The following is a 20,184-nucleotide window of genomic DNA, read 5'->3' as shown; positions in this document are numbered from 1 at the left end:
TTTGTCTAGCACAGCCTGGTGAGAGAAGTTCATTCTGAGCTCTCACAGGGACATCACCATAAAATCATCTGCTTGTGTTGCTAGAGAAGTAAGAAAGTAATTTGTATAAGTGACTCCTCATTTCTTAGATTTAAATGGTCTCATTTATCCACAACTTCAGAATCTAAAATAATTCTAAGACAGGACCTGTCAGTAGGAAAATCCCGGGATCCTGTCCAGGACGCCATCTTTAGCTCACATAGCAAATCTGTGTGGTCTGGTAGAAGAGCTTTTGGAGAGCTACTGCCTGCTCTCCATGACCCATCATCCAGGACTTAGTAGCTTAATGTTTTTATTTTTGACACCAGGCGATACATTCCTGTCCCTTTCAACTTAAGATTATTTAAGGAATGTATGATAATTTGCAAAATATAAAGATCCTTTCAAAACAAGGTTATATATATGTAAATTCTGTACTTATATTGCTCATTAGCCTTAGAAAAGGCATAAACCGTGGAGGGAAGGTCTGAGAAGCTGTGGCCTCCTTTCCTTCCAAGACTGAGTTTAGTGTCATTTTAATGCTGCCTATTGGGAAACTACCCTGGTGTCCTCCTTAGAATGACCAGGATAGCCTTCCTGACTAGTGGTGTCGCTAAAAATCCTAGAATCGTTGCAGTGTTCTTCCCATCCCCCGCACTCATTTGCTGCTTGGTGAGCTGGGATTTAATACCCAGAGTCACATTTAGACATCTGGAATGAAAAGTGGTTCACCCCCAGAGTGTCAGCCATTCCCTGCCCTCATAGTGTGCCCTCTAGCTGGGGAGACCACACCCAAGACAGTGAAGTAAATCTGGGAACACCAGTGAAGAGAGATCCAGGGACAGCTGTAGACAGTAGGGAAGTCCCAGAGGAGGGTTTGAGATGAAACTTAAAGAATGGGAAATAGTTTCAGAGGTTACTCCAGTATGCATGGCACAAAAGTGGAGAGCTGCAGAGGTCCACCTATCATGTGTGTGTAAGTGTGTGTGTGTATAAAATTTGGGGAGCATGATATTTGTTTGTGAAGGACCTGGAATCTGTTTGATCTTATTAGGTAACAGGGAAACTTTCCCAAACTGGAAAGACAAGAAGGTCCCCTTGTTCTCAAGTGAGTAAATCAGGAAGAGCTAAGAAATGTGAGTCTGTTGGTCACCACCTCAGTAACCCAGGATCTTTGTGGTTGTGATGGAAACAGGGTAGGAAGGTCAAATTTTTACATCACTAACAAACACCTCCTTCCAGCCCTCTGGGGTGGATACAGGTGTTTGTGGGTTTGTTTGTTTGTTTGTTTGTTTGTTTGTTTTTGCGATTTTATGACCACACCAAGGCTACAAGAAGTTAAGTGACTGGCTGGGGTGTCCTATGTGGGCATTGATGCAGCAGGAGTTCAGCCCAGGTATGTGGCCCCCTTATCCTGGGACCTTAACTTGCCCTTATCCTGGGGCTTCAAGTAAGATTGTGCCAGAGAAACAGCAGACAGGCACTTTCTACTTTCTACTTCCTGCCAAACTGTAACCCTGTTTTGGTAGTTATCCCTTCCCACTTTCCCCTTTTTAGTGGGAAAGGTGTCCCTCCAGTTCTCCCACACACACACACTAGCTCTAGAGCTGACCTTCCTCCTTTTTGAGAGCTGCTTAATCATCCTTTGTTTCTACCGTCAGAATTAGACACACTCAGGTTTAATTCTCATCTGTGGAAAAAACAAACAAGACAAGCACCCCAGAGACTGCCCTGCTGGCATTGCCTTATCTCTCCTCACCCACAGGACTGAAATCTTCATTCTTGCAGGGTGGCCTCACCTCCCATACCCTGCTTCCTCTACCCCCTTGGAACATGGGGATCTGTTCCCACCCTCCTCCACTGCTCTTGCCTAGGATGCCGGTGGCCCTCTTTTGCTAAACCATCCTCCTTGTTGCCAAACCCAGTAGATTTGGATTAGTCTTATCTTTCTTGATTCTGGGGGCCCCGTCATTCTGGCAGCCCCTCCCACTTCAAAACACTCTGTTCCTTCGACTCTGTGATCTCTGGTTCTCAGGCTCTTGCTCGTTCCTTATCCTCTCCCTTGAGGGCTCCATACTTTTGGGTAGGTTCTAAATTTCTGTACCCTTACCCCATTCCCCTGAGTGACTCATCTAATCTCTTTGCTTCAGTTTCCCTCTGTGGGCTAATGACTCTGGACCCAAGGCTCCAAACCAACTTGTCCAGCTGTCCATTACACATCTGTCCCTGGCTGTCTCCAGAGCTCCTAAACTCAGCACAGTGAGAAGCACACTTCCCCCCCCAGACCATCACATAGGCCTCTGCTTCATCTCCTCCCCTCTACTCGTAGAGCCTCCAGCCAGTTTCACATGCTAGACCTGAGTAATCTTAATAACATGTCAATTACATCCCTTCCCTGCTCACAGCCCTTTGTGTGGCTTTCCCCCTATGCCCTGAAGGCCAGGCTCGTTCTCCAGAGGCCTCACTAGGCTCTGGGTGGTCTGGCCCTGCCTGCCAGTGCTTCGGGCCCTCCTGGTGGCCCCCTTTTGTGCTCTGTGCTGCTACGACCATGGCCACGCACCCCTGCTCTTTAGCTTCATACTTCACATGTGCTGCATCGCGCTCTTCCTTTACCTCCAGCTCCAGCTGCCTGCTACCCTCTACCTCGGAAACCTCTTCCCCTCTGTTAGGTCAGGTTCTTGTCTGCCAGCCCTGTTTGCCCTTTCACAGAACTTCCTAGCTTCCTTATAGCTACTTGTTTGATCATCCTTCTCTGCTTTAAAAACAGGGATGACCTACCTCAGTGCTGTTTCCTACTCAGCTGTTCCCCTTGTTTGTAATACAATTCCTGCCACGCAGAATGTGCTTTTCGAATGAGTGATTAAGAAATGACAATTTCATTTGCTAGAAGTAAGGGCATATTCAAATTTCCCACCAAGGGAGGGAGACTGGCCACTTCAGAACAGGCATTTGGAGAACACATCTCTTTCCGGTGTCGCGAGGGTGTTGGTTGTGGAGTACATGGAATTTGATGTGCCCCGGAGCCACTGATGCTGCTCTCCCAGAACTCTTGGCATGCTTCTCAGCTCAGCATCAGTAAGGCTGATGCTCCAAAGCAGAAGAGCCCATAGACAGGTGGACACGCGGATGTCCAGATAATAGAGTCAGAGCTTCAGGAGAGCCTCAGGGCAACCTGTAGTGAAGTGGACACAGACCCCAGACAGCTATGGCAGGGGACAATGGCCTGGCTTTGCGAATGTTTTATTGGCGCACTGCTATGCCCCTTCTTCTTCTTGTCTGCTTATTGTCTGATTACTGTCCCCTTCTAGTGGCAAAAGTGAGTAGCTGAGTCAGAGACCAACAGTCTGCAAAGCCTAAAACATGCACTCTAGTCCTTAGCAGAAAAAGCTTGTCAGTCATGGATAATAGATACCCCTGTTTCAAGATCTCTTCCCCAAAAGTTGGGGACTCTTGGGATTCTAGCCTGGATATTGGCTGAAGACATCATATCTTCATGACATGTCAGCACTGTCCTTCCAGAACACACCAGATTCATATTGCCATTTCTCCTCCATTTTGACCCTCTCCCTGAACCTTTCAGAGTTTGAGACTTCTTTGTGCTTTGAAGAGTCTAGGTTACATCTTTCCACTTTTCTGGTGGGAAGGGGCCACAAGGAAAGGAGAAGCTGTGTTTGTAGAATGTAACAGAGAGGCCATCAGAGGTCACTGGTCGGAACTGCATAGGGGACCCGAGGACAGCCATCACACAGGCATAAGTGGAAGCTTACTGTGCAAACTCGGAGGCTTATAGCTATGAAAAATAAATGTTGTTAGTGTTCCCGAATTTAAAGCACACTAGGAGGGCCTCCCCTGGTGGCGTAGCGGTTGCGAGCTGGGCTGCGAAGCTGCCCGCAACCTCTGCAGTGCCGGTTCGATCCCTGGCCACCGGCGAGGGGCCCACATGGTGTGCAGACCTCTCCTGCCGCCCGCTGCTCCCCTCAGCAGTGTACTTCAGTCCTTTTGTGTGTTCTGTTCCCTGCTCTGGCTCTGGTGAATTCTCTCACCCTCCTGCGCTTCTGACTGTACCCAGTACTTATATAAATAAATCTTTAAAAAAATAATAATAATAATAATAAAGGACACTAGGCGGTGGGAAGCAGGCGGGGATCCACTCAGGTAATACTGGTTGAAACTGAATTTAGGGTACTTGGGGTTATAACATTCTGTCCAATTTCTGTGTGTTTAGAATTTTCATAATAAAGAGTTCTCCTCTTGCTTTGAATATGTCAACGATTGAGAACTACACAATAGAGTAAGCCTGAGTTCCAGCCTTCTCTCCAAATCTTCTTAACTCCCACCGCAGGCAAGTTACTTGGCTTTACTAAGCGTGGTTCCTCTTCTGGAAATTGGCAGTTTCTATATGAGAAACCTTCATGCTGGGTGGATTAATTGAAGTAATAAAAAATGTGGCAAGCTTGGCACAAAGACCAGCAGAGAAATTATTGTTCAATAGTTAGTGAGATCCTGCAAATCTCAATCTCAAAGACAAGATTGGGTTTTAGAATGTCTTATATTACGTAAAACTGTAGTTTTCACAACAGACTCAGAGGCTCAAAATCTATCAGGAAGTAGGGCAGTTACTAATTGTCATTTGATAAGTGAAGAAACAAATTGAAAGATAAAAACAGTGAGTTTATATTGCTGAACTCAAGCCCAGGTCGCTCCATGTACTAAGCTGCTGTGGTTTGGGTGTCAGTAGGTGTCCTATTTCCAAAGGAGAACCATGTCAAGACACCCTCTGCTACGTTCTGTGATATATGGATGTTAAATAAGAGCGGGGAGGAGAGAGAGTGCGTGCATGTGTATACTGCATTTGGATTTTTGTTTATCTGTAGAGGCACCATGTACAGTGGAATGTAAATTTGAAGTTACACAGTTCTGCTTCTGTCAGCTAGTCATTTAAATTCCAAATCAATTCCTGCTCACTTGAATACTGAATTCCATTCTGGGCTAAAATAATTGAAATGACTGGTAGGATTTCAGAATCCTGACACACATGTCTTCCTCCCTCAAGTATAAGGTCATAAAGTAAAGTGATTTACATTGCTTTGGAGGCTTCTCTGTGACCCTTTCCATCTTACACAACACCAGGCAGCTCTAGCAAACATCCTGTTGATCTCGATTGAAGCAGCTTTTAGCATTTATTTTTCCTGCAATTCATGGTTAAAATCATTTCCTCTCTGTTTATTAAAAAAATAGTGATCAAAGGACACAAAAACATTAATTTACAAGGGCACCTGCACCCCTATGTTTATGGCAGCGCTAGTTCCAATAAGTAAGCTCTGGAAACAACCCAAATGCCCAAAAATAGATGACTGGATCAAGAAGATGTGGTACATATACACCATGGAATATTACTCAGCAATCAAAAAAGATAAACTCATGCAATTTGCAACATGGATGGAGCTGGAAGGGATCATGCTCAGTGAAATAAGCCAGAAAGAAAAAAATACCGAATGGTTTCACTTATAGGAGGAATGTAGAGGATCCAAATAAGGGATCAAGGAGGGAGGAATTATAATGAAGTGAAAATCAAAATCAACAAGCAACTATAAACCAGAGACATTCTTCAGGGGGCGGAGAAAGGGAGTAGGATCAAAACAGGTGGGAATTTCTTTTTTTCCTTTTTTCTTTTTAGATTATTTATACAAGCACTGGGTACAGTCAGAAGCGAGGGAGGGTGAGAGAATTCACCAGAGCCAGAGCAGGGAGCAGAATAGGAGATTGACGAAATCCACTGCTGAGGGGAGCAGTGGGCAACAGGAGAGGTCTGCTGTGCCATGTGTGACCCTCGCCGGCGGCCGGGGATCGAACTGGTGCTGCAGAGGCTGCAGGCAGCTTCGCAGCCCAGCGCTCAACCGCTGCGCCACCAGGGGAGGCCCATTTTCATGGGGACTATAACTGAGATGAGAAAGCATACATTGTACAAAAATGAGGAATGATGTAAAACATATGTATAATTTAAAAAATAATAAAAAAAAATGGAGTGACCACATTGACCAACACTGTTGGAACCTTTTTGAACTCACTAATCCAGATGTGCCTATCAACGGCAGGCTCTTGTTTCCTCACCCCATGCTTACTCCAGTCCATTGTGTTTCTAAATAATTCCTTCCTGTTCTATTCCCTGCTCTGTCTCTGGTGAACCCTCTCACCCTCCCGCACATCTGCCTGTATCCCGGTTCTTATATACATGAATTTAAAAAAAAAATCTTAAAAAAGAAAAATTTCTTGTACTCACACTGTGCAAAAAAGATGCTTTCCCAGCACTAGGAGTGAGTTCCCCAACTCTGGGCACCTGTATGAAGCTGTCGCGGAGACTGGGGTCCTCAGCTCGGTGCCGCCTCGCCGTCCTTTATCAGCTTAGGTAGGCCTATATCCCGTGCCGCGAAAAAGAAAAGGCCTAAATGAAAATATTATCTCCTAGTCTTTCTGTCTTGTCTTGAAGGTGCTTGACATCCTCCAGCACATCCAAACCCTCGACCCCGGGCAGCACGGGGCGGTGGGCTATCTGGTGCAGCACACCTTAGAGCACATAGAGCGCAAAAAAGAGGAGGTGGGCGTGGAGGTGAAGCTCCGCTCTCACGAGAAGCACAGAGATGTCTGCTACTCCATTGGGCTTATTATGAAGCATAAGAGGTGAGTGCCTGGCACATTCACAGAGGTGGCTGCAGAGGACGCACGGGGCCCAGGAGCGCCATCTCTCGGGAGCAGTAGGACTCGCTGGAAGGAGACCTGACCCGGAGCAGCAACTCTGTACCCGCCACAGGATGGACCGGAAGCCAGAAGGAACCATACCTAGATTTTCCTTTCCCTAAGAAGGGACTCGCTTTCCTAACTGGGAGATTTTAGTGACCTTTTAATGTGTGACCCTTCTCTGTGGGAAGGTGGAAGCAACCGTAAGCATTTTCCCGGTCATTTCTGCATTCTTGCTCTTTAACTCCGTCTCCTTGACTCAGAGTTGTGAGTAGGGGTTGGCTGGACCACAGGGCTGGATACTAGGGTGCTGTACACATGATTTAGTAGGCAGAAATGTAGCTGTTGCCAAATTGGTTGTGCTAGTTTATATCTGACCATAAGCCTAGGAGCTGAGAATGCCTCTGCCCACCAACATGGGGTGTTGCCAAACCTTTAAAAATGTACCTGAGTATAAATCGCAAGTCATATTTCATTGTGGTTTGAATTGGCTTTTCCCTGATTACCACACGGATTAAGGTTCTTAAGTATCTAACAGCCATTTCAGTTTCCTTTTACTTAGTACTTCAAGTACTTTGCTTAGTATTCAATTGAGTTAATAGTCTTCCCTTGTTGATTTGTGGTCATTCTTTATCCAGTGTACTGTTCTCTGTCAGCAGGTAAGTTGCAAATATCTTTTCGTAGTTCTGCATAGTGTTTTTCTTTTTTAAAATTTATTAGGGGATTTTCAAACATGTACAGAAGTAGAAAGACAAGTATAACAAAAAAGATCATATTCCCATATTCAGCTTCAACAGCTTCCATATAGGGTCAGCCTTCATTGTCTCACTACACTTCCCAGATCTTCCCCCACCCAGAAACAAATACCAGATATCATTTCATTTGTACCTATTTAATATCTCTCAAAGGTAAGGGCTCTTTCTTATTTAAAAAATTTGTTTACCCTCCAATTGTCACAACTAAGGAAAAATAATTCTTTAGCCTCCTCAAATACCTAGTCAGAGGTCCTTTTTTCCCAGTTGTCCTCGGTATTTTTTATAGTCTGAATTTGAATCCATTAATACTGTCACATTGATCAATCTTTTCCTTTATGGATTATATTTCTAGTACCTTGTTTATAGGAGCCTTTATTCTGGGTCAAAAAGGTATTTGAAGTTTTGTATTTTACATCAGGTCTTTATTCTATTGAGAACTGATATGCTATGTTTAGTTATCCGGCCTGGGTCCTGATACTGTTTCCATTTATCCTGTCATTCTTTGTTGAAAAGTGCCCTTTTCCAAATAAAGTGCTATAATGATAGTGGAAGGTGTATATAAAGAGGTTCAGGGGTGTCCTGAAAAATGATTTAACATGGAATAAAAGCAGGTAAATTTATCAGCGCCCGAACTTAAGATCATGTACATGTTGTGGTTGCTGTGACAAGTTCCAGGGAGTTGATTCGCCCTTGCTCTTGTGTTCACCAGGTATGGCTATAACTGCGTGATCTATGGCTGGGACCCCACCTGCATGATGGGACACGAATGGATTCGAAACATGAATGTCCACAGCCTGCCTCATGGCCATCACCAGCCTTTCTACAATGTTCTGGTGGAGGATGGTTCCTGTAGATATGCAGCCCAAGGTAAGTAGCTGGCTCTATTTCCTTGAATGGCACCAGGCAATTTGTAAGCATACATGTGAGCATGTGGGCGCTGTGGGCACTGGTCTGCAATGTCTTCAGAGATGGCAGCTGTCCCATGACTAACTCATCAGGACCAGTGTTTAAATATGGACTGGTATGCACTGCTGTGGCCATACTAAGGGTTAAATAGTCACTGCCCCTGGGGTCTCCCCCTACATCATCACCAGAAATGTATTCCAGTGCTTCCCCCAGAGACACCCTCAAGTAGCCATGGTGAAACTGCAGTCCTCAGCACTTGCTCTCAGAACACCAGGGAGAGCCAGCAGGTGCGTCCTAGGTATCTGGGGCTGCCGCCAACCCCTGACATGTACTAGCACAGGGCACCCTTGCGATGGGACACATGGAGCCTGTGGAGGTAGGTTAGAGAACATGCCTACAGGATCAATCTCCCTTTGTCCCTGTATTAATGACATGAACTTTACGCATGCCTGCCTGTGAAGGCTTCACAACATAGTGCTGCTGTGTGACTAGTCCTAATGTATATCAGCTATTTGAGAACTGTAATGACCATCATCATACTCGTTTCATACCTGAAGAAAAACTGCACAGTTACTTAAATTTTAACTTAAGAGTATAGGTTTGAACCCAGAGAACTTGGCAAATAGCCTTCTCCTTAAAAGCCATCATGCTGCATGTATCTTTTTGTGTCTGACTTAGACATCAAGTTTGATCTAAGTGAATATTACATTCTGATAAATTCAGTAATAGAAATATTAGATGTATAAAAATACCATGAGTATCAAAAAGGCTTGCTCTTAATTATTATAATTCATCAGAAACTAACAAAGGATCTGACAAAGGATCGGGCACAATAGTAACATCAAGAGAATTTGTTCATTGAGGCTGCAAGTCATTTAACCTCTATCAACATTAATGTGGAAGTTTTAAAAGTAGGTGGGTATTGATTCTGTCAGAAACACTGACAGTGATGCAGACTTGAATAGGGCTGGGTCAAGTTAAAAAAATAAAACCATACTAACCATTTCTAAAAGTGTGCAGCTGATTTGGAAATTATTGAATGATTTGGTAAACTGCTTGCGCCCCCACCGCTCATGGCACACTCTGCATCACAAGAGTAGGGGCGCACCACCCCTCTGCTCCGGGGCCTGTGATCACCTGCACCTGCACTGCCATCCTGCAGGGTTGATACTGGGACTGTCAGGATCTTGAGTTTTTAGAAACATCTTAATTTTAAAATGGGTTTTCTAGAGTAGGTGACACTGGGTATTGTGTTCTTAGAGTTCTGAATTTGTCCGGTGTCTGTGTTGAAGGTTCAGGAATTCATCTCTAATGGTATCTTAAGTAAACCTGCTGCATAAGGATTAGAATCCTAATAGTGTAATGATTTCGTGAAAACAAAATTTAATATCTGGGTGTCAGTTTTACAGTCTCTAAAACTTGAGATTGAACTAAGTGTGAGTAACATTAGCAAAATTGCCTTTAGTAATTTTAAGTTCTGAGACTTTTTGAACATTCTTAGAACTGAACATCCGGTATTGTTACCCGGCAATAGCTGTCCATCTCCTTCTGTGAGCCATTCTGTCAATCCTTCATCAGTGTTTCCTAAGTATCTGCTGTATTCCAGCCTGTGCTAAGTGGCGGTGGGTACAGACGGAGAGGAACTCCATGGGGAGCTCCCCAGAAAGGCCTGACATGACATGAGGTGCTCCTTTTCCAGGCGCTTCTCACCCCAAAAGGCTCTCCTGGACCATTTTTTTCTCTCTCTGGCCTTGTTAACTGGTTGTGTGCCTGCCTTTCCCAAAGACTCATTGCCGTCCGTGCTCTTGTTTGAGCTCCATGCCTGCCTCGGAGGCAGCCCCCTGCGCCTCTGCACGTGGAGGCGCTCAGAAGTTGTTCTGGTGTCTCAGTGTTCTGAAGGAACTCATTGTGCCAGTCTCTGGTCTCCACCCCAACCTGCTCATGCTCTTCTCTCCTTGAGGAGCGCCACCTGGCACCATCTCTTCTCTGTTCTCCACACCCCATCGTCCATTCAGTTAATCAACAGAGCACATGGATTCTCTATCTGAATGTGGCTCTCATTTCACTCCACGCCACAGATATTTCTTGCTTTCGTACCTGGCATCTGCCACCAAGCTTGTCCCCCACAGGCCATCTTCCTTAGCAACAGCTAGAGGATCTTCCCAACATGCCACTCAGACCAGGTTCCTTCCGCTTAAACTACCCATCAGGAGTGTTGCATTGGCAGTCCCGACTCCTTGCCTGACCCGGAGGTAATTGAGACCCTCTCTCATCGGATCATGTCAGTTCCCACCCATCATCTCTGTCTGAATCAAGCTGTTTTGTTCCTGGAGGTGACCATTCTGGCAGGTCTTCACACAGCATTGACAGACTATTGCACACACTGTGACCCAGTTACTTAATCCCGCATCACGTAAGAATAAGGATATTTCTCTGCATTACCACAATTACATCATTGCACCTAATAAAAATTTTCATTCTACTGTCACATTCAGTCAGTTTTCAAATTTCCCAGTTGTCACCAAATAGCTTTTATGGCTATTTGTGTCTAACTCATGATCCAGCCGGCACCCGCGCGTCTCATTCAGTCATGCCTCTTTAGTCTCTTATTAAAAACCACTTCCGGGCCTCCCCGGTGGCGCAGTGGTTGAGCGCTGGGTTGCGAAGCTGCCTGTAGCCTCTGCAGTGCCGGTTCGATCCCCGGCTACCCCCCAGCCACCGGAGGAGGGTCCCACATGGCGCACAGACCTCTCCTGCCGCCCGCTGCTCCCCTCAGCAGCGTACTTCGGTCCTTCTGCCTGCTCTGCTCCCTGCTCTGGCTCTGGTGAATTCTCTCACCCTCCTGCGCTTCCGACTGTACCCAGTGCTTGTGCAAATAAATAAATAATTAATCTTTAAAAAAAAAACCACTTCCTCATTCCTCCTTGTCTTTGTTTCCTTTTTCATGAGGCTTTTTTTGGGCACGATCAGGCCGATTGTCTTGTAAATAGTCTAATATTGTGGAATTGTCTTACTGCTTTTTTAATCTGTATTTTCTGTGAGTTGGAAATTAAATTGGAGGCTTGATTAGACCCAGTTAACATCACTGGCAAGAACCCTTCCCACCCAGTGCTGTGTGCATCAGCGCCGTGTCTTCCGGAAGCCCGCGGTGTTCCGCATCCCACTAGCGGTAAGACCCAGTTTGGTCGCCTGCTGAGATCGTGACTCACCATAAGGGACAATTTTCCTTTTCTAATTAACAAGTTCATGGAGTTTTACTGTGGCGTCCTGTGAATATCCTATTCCCCAATAATCTTATTTTAGAACCTGTTGAATCTCCTTGCCTAAATTATTATGAGAATTGTAGGATGGTGGTTTTCTACTGCTGTTATTCCCCCGACTACTATAAATAAGAAGGTTCCTCCCCTTCGCTCTTCCAGACCCTCCTCCCCACTCTTCTGTCTCTCTCTTTCCCATTCCCCCTCTTCTCCCATAGTCAGTGGGCTAAAATCATGTGGAAAAAATTAGCATGTATTTAGCCTGTCGGAAGCCTAAAGGGTACTACGTTTTTTTTAAATACTTATTTAAATATATTTTTGAACAGTTCTGGGTTTTTAGACTTTTTCTTTCTTTCTTTTTTAAATATTTATTTATGCATTCAAGAGCTGGGGTACAGGCCAGAGGTGCAGGGGTGAGAGGATTCACCAGAGACAAGAGTGGGGAGCAGAACAGGCAGATCCACTGAAATACACTGCTGAGAGGAGCAGCGGGTGAGACAGGAGAGGTCTGCTGCGCCAGGTGGGTAGCTCCCTGGTTGGGGATCCCAACTCGTGCTGCACAGGCTGCAGATTGGTTCATAGTGTGAGATTTAACCCCTTGAGCCACCAGGGAGACCCTAGACATTTCTTGATTTAAGTTTTCACCCATTAGTGGGTAGAGCCCACTGATGAGCACTTTTATCATTATTAAATTTCCACAGTTGAAGAGTTGTGAACCACTCGCATACGTGACATCTTCGGATGGTTTGTGTGCACAGTTAAAGGAATATCTCCCTCCACGTGTTAGATTTCCCCTACGTCCTACTGAGGGACATACACAGCATCTTGGGCGTTCATAATTTTCTGTTTCCACTAGGGGGCAACTTTAATACTTTGTAGGTCCAGTAAGGAAGCGGCAACTCCCGGCCCAACTTCCATGCCTACTTCTGAGGTACGGAAAAATGAGTTTCATGGATGCTCTGACTCTAAGTCAGCTGCCCCTATTGAAAGGTTGGGAGTTCAGCTGTGATGTGAAAGTCCGGTTCTCAAATGTGTTTGGTTTTTAATGATACAGCACTTTGTAGCATGCTTGCTATATGGTGTGCCTCACCAAGTGTAACTTTCCTTTTTGCATAAATTCTTACGCTTCCAATGTGAAGTTTCCATGCCCACACCCCGCACCCAGACAGTCCAGGGCAGTCTGCAAGTGCTGGCAAGTGAGTAAGGAATCGCCCCCGGAGCTGGGGTGTACATCTCAGCCACTTCAGAGGGTGGCTTGGCACACCCTTTCTTAAATTGTTAAAGTCAAATGTGCTCATTCTCCCTTGACTTAGCAGTTCCTCCCCTTTGTTCACTAGAAACACACATATGCGCACACGCGCACACAGGGGGTCTGTGTTCCCCTCCTCGTAATGGCAAAGGAGTGTCATTCATAAGGACTTGCCTAGTAAACTGGGGTATGTCCAAACCATGGAATACTAGCTGCAGTTACACAAACCAGTTGCAGGTAAACTTTCGTATGAAGAAACACATAAAGCAACACTGAATTTTAAGTATATATGGTTATGTTTAGATCCATATGTGTACGTTCCAAGACTAAGGACTAGGGAGACATGCGCGCACTGATGTGGTTTCCTCTCAGGGATCCTTGAGTGGGGAGAGCACCGCATGGCTATGCCTGTGCAGACACTGCTCTAAGTGCCCAGTTTAAAAGAACCCTCTTAACTGTCACTGTGCCCTGTGTAATGTGGCAGCCCCAATAGGTGGCCTTCTTGGCCCTTTTTAAGTCGTGGGTAGTTTGTGCCCCCGTAACCCACACAGGAGCCTGGAAACGGCTTGCTCGTTTTCCTGGCTGTAGCGAGCTGAATAATGTTCCCCGTTTACTTACTGCTGACCCACAGCTGGACGTGTGTTTCCACATTTTTGTTCTAAGTCATGCTGAGATGAGATAATCTCGTCCTTGCACATGATTTGTGTGTGATTTCCTCAGCACACTGATCTGTCTCTGTCCATAGTCTGAATTAACAGCCTAGAACTACTGTGGCATAATATTTCTTTAAGTGCTCCCATCTGTGGTTAAGAAAAAAGTAACAGGTTGAAGTCTACAAACTGCCCTCTCCCAAAGAGAGTCTTCTTGAGGACCCCATGTGCATCTGTGTGCCGGGCATGCAGCTACATTTCAGGGTGTTTAACGGAGCTGCTAGGAATAATCTGCACAGGTGGGGTTAGCCTGTCAGCAAGGCTCACGCGCTCGCTGGACAAGTGAGGCTTTGTATCCATGGGAACCAGTCTGCTTGGGACATGGTCAGCTGCTGATGGGGAAGACAAGGCTGGACTTCTGGGTGGGGCCCACGCCCAGTCTTGGCTGGCTTCTGACGCTGAGAGGGCACACACCCCGTCCTTCCGTTGGGCCCCTAGAGGAGCTGTTTTTCAAGTCATGCTTTATTGGAGATACCATCTGGAAAGATTTCAGCCTCGAAAATACATGTGTTGTGATCGTGGTTTGCTTGTTTGTTTTTAATTATTCTATTTAAAGGCATCTTATCTCTGTTCTCTCTTCAGAGAGCAGGGGAAAGAGCTAGCAAGGCTCTCTTAGCAGCTGTCAGAGCCCACATCCGAGAGGGTCTGGAGTGCGCACGCTTTCCTGATCCTCCCGCCGGCTCTCCCAGCAGCCTGTGACATGCTCGCCTTAGCAAGCGTGCAGCCATATTTAAAGAAATTCGGGCAGTGAGGGGGTTGGCTCGTGCAGGTTTGAGGCTTGTAGCCAGAGGATATGGAGACCTCAAAGCTTAACTACTGGCAAAACGCGAGGTTGCTGAGGTTCCTTTGTCCCATGCGTTTGACTGTTTGATGTAGTCAAAGGAAGTGGGGAGTCTCTAGTTTGCCAGTCCCCAAGAGACTGCTGAGTTTTGCTGGAGCCAGATATCTTGTTCAGAGAAAAAGAAAATGCTTTTGTTTGGTGTGGCGCCGTGCCAGCTTCCCTCCATCCCCTCATCGCCGCTTGTTGCCTTTTTCTAAGTTCCATTACCATCTGTCTCCCCCGACACGCACCTGGAAGAGGCCATTTGAAGGAGTAATAGGAAGTTCTCTGCATAAAAGGTGCCACAGAAATTCATTCTTAACGAGAATATCCATGTGCCTCTTTACCAACAGAAAACTTGGAATATAATGTGGAGCCTCAAGAGATCTCGCACCCTGATGTCGGACGCTATTTCTCAGAGTTTACTGGCACTCACTACATCCCCAACGCAGAGCTAGAGATTCGATATCCAGAGGATCTGGAGTCTGTCTATGAAACGGTGCAGAATATTTACAGCGCAAAGAAAGAGAATGTAGAGTAAAGTCTCGTAGAGGACATTGCACCTTTGCTGCTGCTGCTATCTCCCAAGAGAACAGGATTTCAGAGGCGGCTCCGCTCCTGGCTTCTCCACCGGGAAGGCCGCCTCGCCGGTAGTGCTGGTTGCCGCCTCCTAAGGTGAACTAACGTGTGCTCTCCTCCAGCTGCAAAGACAATGTTGCTCTCCGCCTACACTAGTGAATTCGTTTGAAAGGCACTGTGTCCAGTGGCATGGCTTGTATGCTTGTCCTGTGGTGACAGTTCGTGACATTCTGTCTTCATGACGTCTCACGTCGACACTCCTCTCTCAACATTCTCTCCTTCACTTGCCATGATGTCTGCGGCGTTTCGTGTGCTGGCAGACGGGTCACGCATTCGCAGTCATTTCTTTCTGATTTCTGGATGGAACGCGTGCAGTCCGAGGTTGGGTTGTCTTATCTTTCTGCCCTGAAGTTAGTTGCTTATTCAGAGGTGAAGCCGTATGCGACCTTGGCAGCATCTTGGAGATGGGGACAATAACAAGCTCATGTAATCAGATCATTTGAATTTATTTTTTTCTAACAGTTGAAACAGATTTCAGACATTTGTCTTTTTCTTCTTTGTATTGGGAGAATAACCGTTTCCTGCCATATTCCTCTCTCAGAATAGCTCTACAAATTATTACTTTTCTATTTTATTACACATTTTTTGAGAAAAGGCCTAATAATGGCCTTTGTGAATAAACCTTTCCACATTCATCTATTATTCCTCCCTCTAAAATAATTACTTTTTAAACAAAATTCTAACAGTCCAATATCATGAGTAGATCTTCAGTCAATCTTGATTTGTCTTTATAATGAGAAGTACAATCTGATGTTAAAATGTTTGTGCTCAGAAACCATACTCCATGGTCCCCCGAGACCCAAAAATGAGATTTCTCTGTGGTACCAGAAAAAAGAAATAATGAACCTTAAAAATTTTTTTAAAGGAGGTCTCAGATGCCCCATCATTCCTTAGAGTCATTTTAAACCCTCTTTGAATGTGGCAAGGCAGAAATAAAGCGTCTCTAGGTGGAAGAGTGTTGGATCAGTGGGAAGGAGGGTGGGGTGTGACGCGCCTCCTCAGTCGCCACTGCCAGGAAAGCTCCAGAGGAGGCCCGGCCTCCCGCCCGCTCCCGGGGTCCGCCTCTGCCTTCAAGGACAGGCTTCTTTCCTGTCCTTCTGGGTGAGTGAAGGCACGGGGTCCTTCTGCAGCTCTGGGACTCCCCCCGTACTCGACCCGCCAGTCTCAAGCCAGCTGATCATGTAGTTAGCAGTAGAAGCTAACTTGGAGTTAGTTACTTTAAGCTTAAGCAAATCAATTGCTCTAGTGATTGAGACTTTGGGGGGCTGTGATCCGGCCCCCTCTCGCCACCCGTTCATTTGCATGCAGTATTTTCACACCACCTTTGATGACTGCCTCTTGTTTATGCTCTGGAAACCCTGGGATGCCCACAGTTGGGGGACCGACTGAGGCCACTTACTTGGCAACAGCAGCTGATCAGCCGTTCCTAAAACGAGATGGGGACCTCCTCCAGCCTGAGTCGGCTGTCGTCCGGCGTCCACCTTCCTCTGCAGTCAAATCCAAAGTCCTGTGATTTGGACTCGATCTGAAATGGTGACGACTCACAATGCCCAGCCTTCCCGAGGTTGAGGGGTTTACACTACTCTCATTTAAAGGTGAAAACTAGGTAATATGGAGTTAATGAGATGCATTACTAAGAACCTGGAGCATGCCGAGAGTTTTAACTGTTGGTTTTTTGGTTTGGTTTCCTTTTTTCTTAGAGTAACATCAAAGCCAAGAAAGATGGTTTTACCTTTACTGACCCAGTGTAAATATGTATCTAGACAGTTTTTAAATGTGTTCTTCATGAATGCTTCATTTGGCTCCAGAAAGCCTGTGTCACCTGTGTAAGTTGGTATTTGGGCACTTTATATTTTTCTAAAAATGTGTTTTGGATCCTGTACTCTAATAAATCATAAGTTTCTTTTTAAAATTTTTCCAAAAGTTTTCTCCATTTTAAAAAGCCCTGTTATGAAAGTAGAACTTTCACAATGTTAAAATACTAAATATTTGGATATAGTAACTTCTTTTCTCTTCAAATGAATGCCAAGATTTTTTTTGTACAATGATTAATAAATGGAACTTACCCAGAGAAACCCACCGCTCGCCTGCCCAATTTCCTTCTGGTGCAGAAAGCGCATCGTGACCACAGCAGAGCGTCTCCCACTTCTGATCCAAATATGCAACCATTTCCGCTCCTCCATTTTTCTTAGCATCGGTGAGCAAACAGGGTACCTTTACTGTGATTTCCCTGCCAAACATTTGTTTTATAAACTGGCTAGTCATCTTTTATGTGGTGATGCTGCAAAGGTTGCGGCATTTTACTTGTGTGAAGGTGCGTGTTGTGAGATGTGTTGCAGATGCGCTGCGGGAAACCCAGGCTCCGGGCTGGCGCCGATGCCCACTCGACAGCCGCGCGAGACGCGTCCGTCCGACTTCCTGCAGCGCCGCTCCCTGGATGGCCCCGGACGAAAGCACAGCCAGGCTCCAGCCCCGGCCTCCCGCGCGGCCGTGTTTCTCAGACCCTGCACTACACGCTGGTTGTTGCCTTTCCAAGAGGAGGGTAGTGTGCTCTGTCTTCCTAACTCCTGAGACCCCAGCACGCCCCCGCCCCTCCGCGCCGCGGCCCGTGCTCGCAGATGTACTTTCGGAAACCCTTGTCTCCCTGAGATGTCGGTTGTGTCTAAACTAGCCTCCCTGTCAGACCAGCTTTGCCCAGCGTCTTGTTCGAAAACACGTATCTCATCAGACTTTGGAAGGCCGGCTCTGTGTTGTCTCTGCCTGGCCTCAGGGTAGATCTCCATTGTAAGTGCATTTACACAGAAGAAAGTATCTTATCGAAAAAAACCAGCATTAAATACTGTTGCTAAGTTAGTTTAACATTTTATAATATCTACTTAAAGCCTTGCTCTGGTGTTTGTCTCGGTGTTAACATTAAATTGAGTCACGCTTCACGTTCTGCTACCTCAGGTCCCTTTGCTGTGAAAGGGGATACTTCTGCTTCGTCCACATTCCACGTCAGTGAAATTGGACTACCAGCAACTTCTTGATTTCAAAGTATCTTGTGGCCATAACAAAGATACAGGTCTTCGTGTTTTTGGAGGGGAGGAGAGAATGTTCACCTAGAAGAAATGCAGAATATGGCTCTGTGGAAACTTCTTTGTGGGGGGGACACGGCTAACTATAACGCACGCGTTGTGTTGTACCGCGTGCTGACTTGGAGCCTTGCACCCGAGCTGTTCACAGCCTCCCAGGGCAGGGCCAAGGAGCAGATACTTTTTTGCAGTCTGTGTTCATTCTCTGTCACATACTCTTTGTTTTCAAAATGGTAAAAAACACACTCCGGTCGTGGGCTATAACGAAATAGGCCACAGCGCCTACGGGAGGTCATTTGCTGACGCCGGTGAGGTCTGGGCCTGCCTGGCACAGAGAGGACGTCAAGCATATAGCTGGTTGGTGGGAACCAGGCCAAAAACCCCAATATCTGACCGCAGCTCTCAGCTCTGACTACCCTCACACTACAACAACTTGAGCAGCTACCTCGCCATGTTGTTAACCCTTTGCCTTGCAGCCGACGTTCACTTTTAATGTTGCAGTTCTGAAAATTTAGATCTTGAGGGTAAAGAACATTCCTTCAGTGAATGAAATTATGTGCAATTACAGAATCAATGTACTATGGCCATTTCGCAATGCTGTTGTATTAGGGTAATGCTAGTTCTGTAATAAATAGACCCCAAAACAGACTATGGCTGGAACACAGTAAAACTTTCTTGCCTGGGTGGTACTGGGCAGGGGAATGGGTTGGCGGGTTCTCACGCTCTCATTTAGAGACCAGCCTCTCCCGTGCCCAGCTTCCAAGAGCACTGGGCTCTCCCTCCTGAAGGGGAGTGAGCTGGAGGGACACATCCGGGAGGTTTCAAAGAGCCCTTGCACCCACACTCCTTGAAGAAGGTTGGGGGTGAAGGTGAGGAAGCTGGCAGCCACCGTCTCCTGTCACGGTCGGCTTCACGTGCCCGCTTCCCCCCTCAGGACGCACCCCTGTGCAGGGAGATGGCCTGTGTTACCTCAGGCTGTCCTGTGGCCAGCACAGCATCCTGTGCTCACCCGGCCCCCGGCAGTGGCACTCTCCCTGCAGGGAGCTCTGCTGCCTCAGCTGCTGTCTGGGCCAGGAGGGAAGCAGAGGGGAGGAGCGAGCTGTGTTCCTGCGCCTCAGTAGCCAGAACAGCGGGTCACAGGCCTGCCACTTAACTGCGGGGAGCCTGGGAAATGGCCCCCTGTGAGCCCAGTCTCTGCCTCACCGCGTCCTACCCGCTTCCCGTGTCCTTCCCAGCGCCCAACTCTCCATGGCCATGTTGTCCTCTCCAGAGTCCAGGGCGGCTCCTGGGGACCAGCACCCTGCGCTGGAAGTTCTCTCATCCCCACAGCCCCACTGGGGGGTGAAGCAGAGACTCGACCAATGTAGTAAAGACTCCCGTTTGGAAAAGGGCAGGAGACAAGCCTCGGGCTGGCAGTAGTGGGATACTGAGGGGTCACTTGGGGGAGGCAGTGGGTGCGAAGCTCCAGCCCCCACTCTGGAAGGAGCCCCCTGGTCTCTTCCCCACACACCTGGTCCTGCCATCTTGGGCCCTGCCTCCCTGGTCACAGCACAAGTGGGTGCTGGAGTGCATGCTGCCGGGAGCTGTGCAGCTTCACAACCTACTTCCCTGTGCAACTTCGGGGCCAGCCCCAGACTTGTGTTTCTTTTGATAAGCTCTTGATTCCTCTAGCAACAGCTCCTTCCAAACTGTAGCTAACTTACCATTACCAGCTATCCAAAGGAACCTAAAGTCCTTTTCCAGAACTTTCCAGTCTGCTGTACTGCCTGTCTGCTCTGTCCTGCGCGTCCTCTTCCCCTGACTGACTGAGACTAGCCGAAGCTGAGGCCGTTTCACAGGCCTTCAGTGCTCAAAGTGGTTTTCCCTGACCTTTTGCTGTGAGTGCGCAGAAGCAGTTGCCTTTTTCAACACAGGAAGCCCAGGTGTTCTGACCTGCGTTTCGGCTCCCCAGCCAGCTAAAGTGCTGGCTTGGTCGAGCTGCTCTTTCATCAGAGCTTACTGTGAGCAGCAAAGAGCGTCGG

General features: G+C 46.9%; 1 protein-coding gene across 2 annotated transcripts in view; it reads left to right on the top strand.

Moving 5' to 3' along the window:
- Positions 1–15,302, top strand: part of FBXO21 (F-box protein 21) — a gene marked incomplete at its 5' end in the record, with an annotated part of 36,208 nt that extends 20,906 nt beyond the window's left edge. Inside the window, 3 exons of one of the 2 annotated variants that reach the window (XM_084253017.1) lie at positions 6,506–6,696; positions 8,218–8,375; positions 14,804–15,302. In XM_084253017.1, the coding sequence (XP_084109143.1) occupies positions 6,506–6,696; positions 8,218–8,375; positions 14,804–14,991 (537 nt within the window). In that variant the 3' untranslated portion in view covers positions 14,992–15,302. Of the gene's footprint in view, positions 1–6,484; positions 6,697–8,217; positions 8,376–14,803 lie in introns of both variants that reach the window. The other variant, XM_084253016.1, reaches the window with a different exon arrangement.
- Between the last annotated feature and the right edge of the window lie 4,882 nt (positions 15,303–20,184).

The sequence above is a fragment of the Talpa europaea genome (genome assembly GCF_964194135.1).
Source record: "Talpa europaea genome assembly, chromosome: 14".
NCBI lineage: Eukaryota > Metazoa > Chordata > Mammalia > Eulipotyphla > Talpidae > Talpa > Talpa europaea.
Note: the sequence above shows the minus strand (reverse complement) of the source record. Positions and strands in the feature narration are given on the sequence as shown.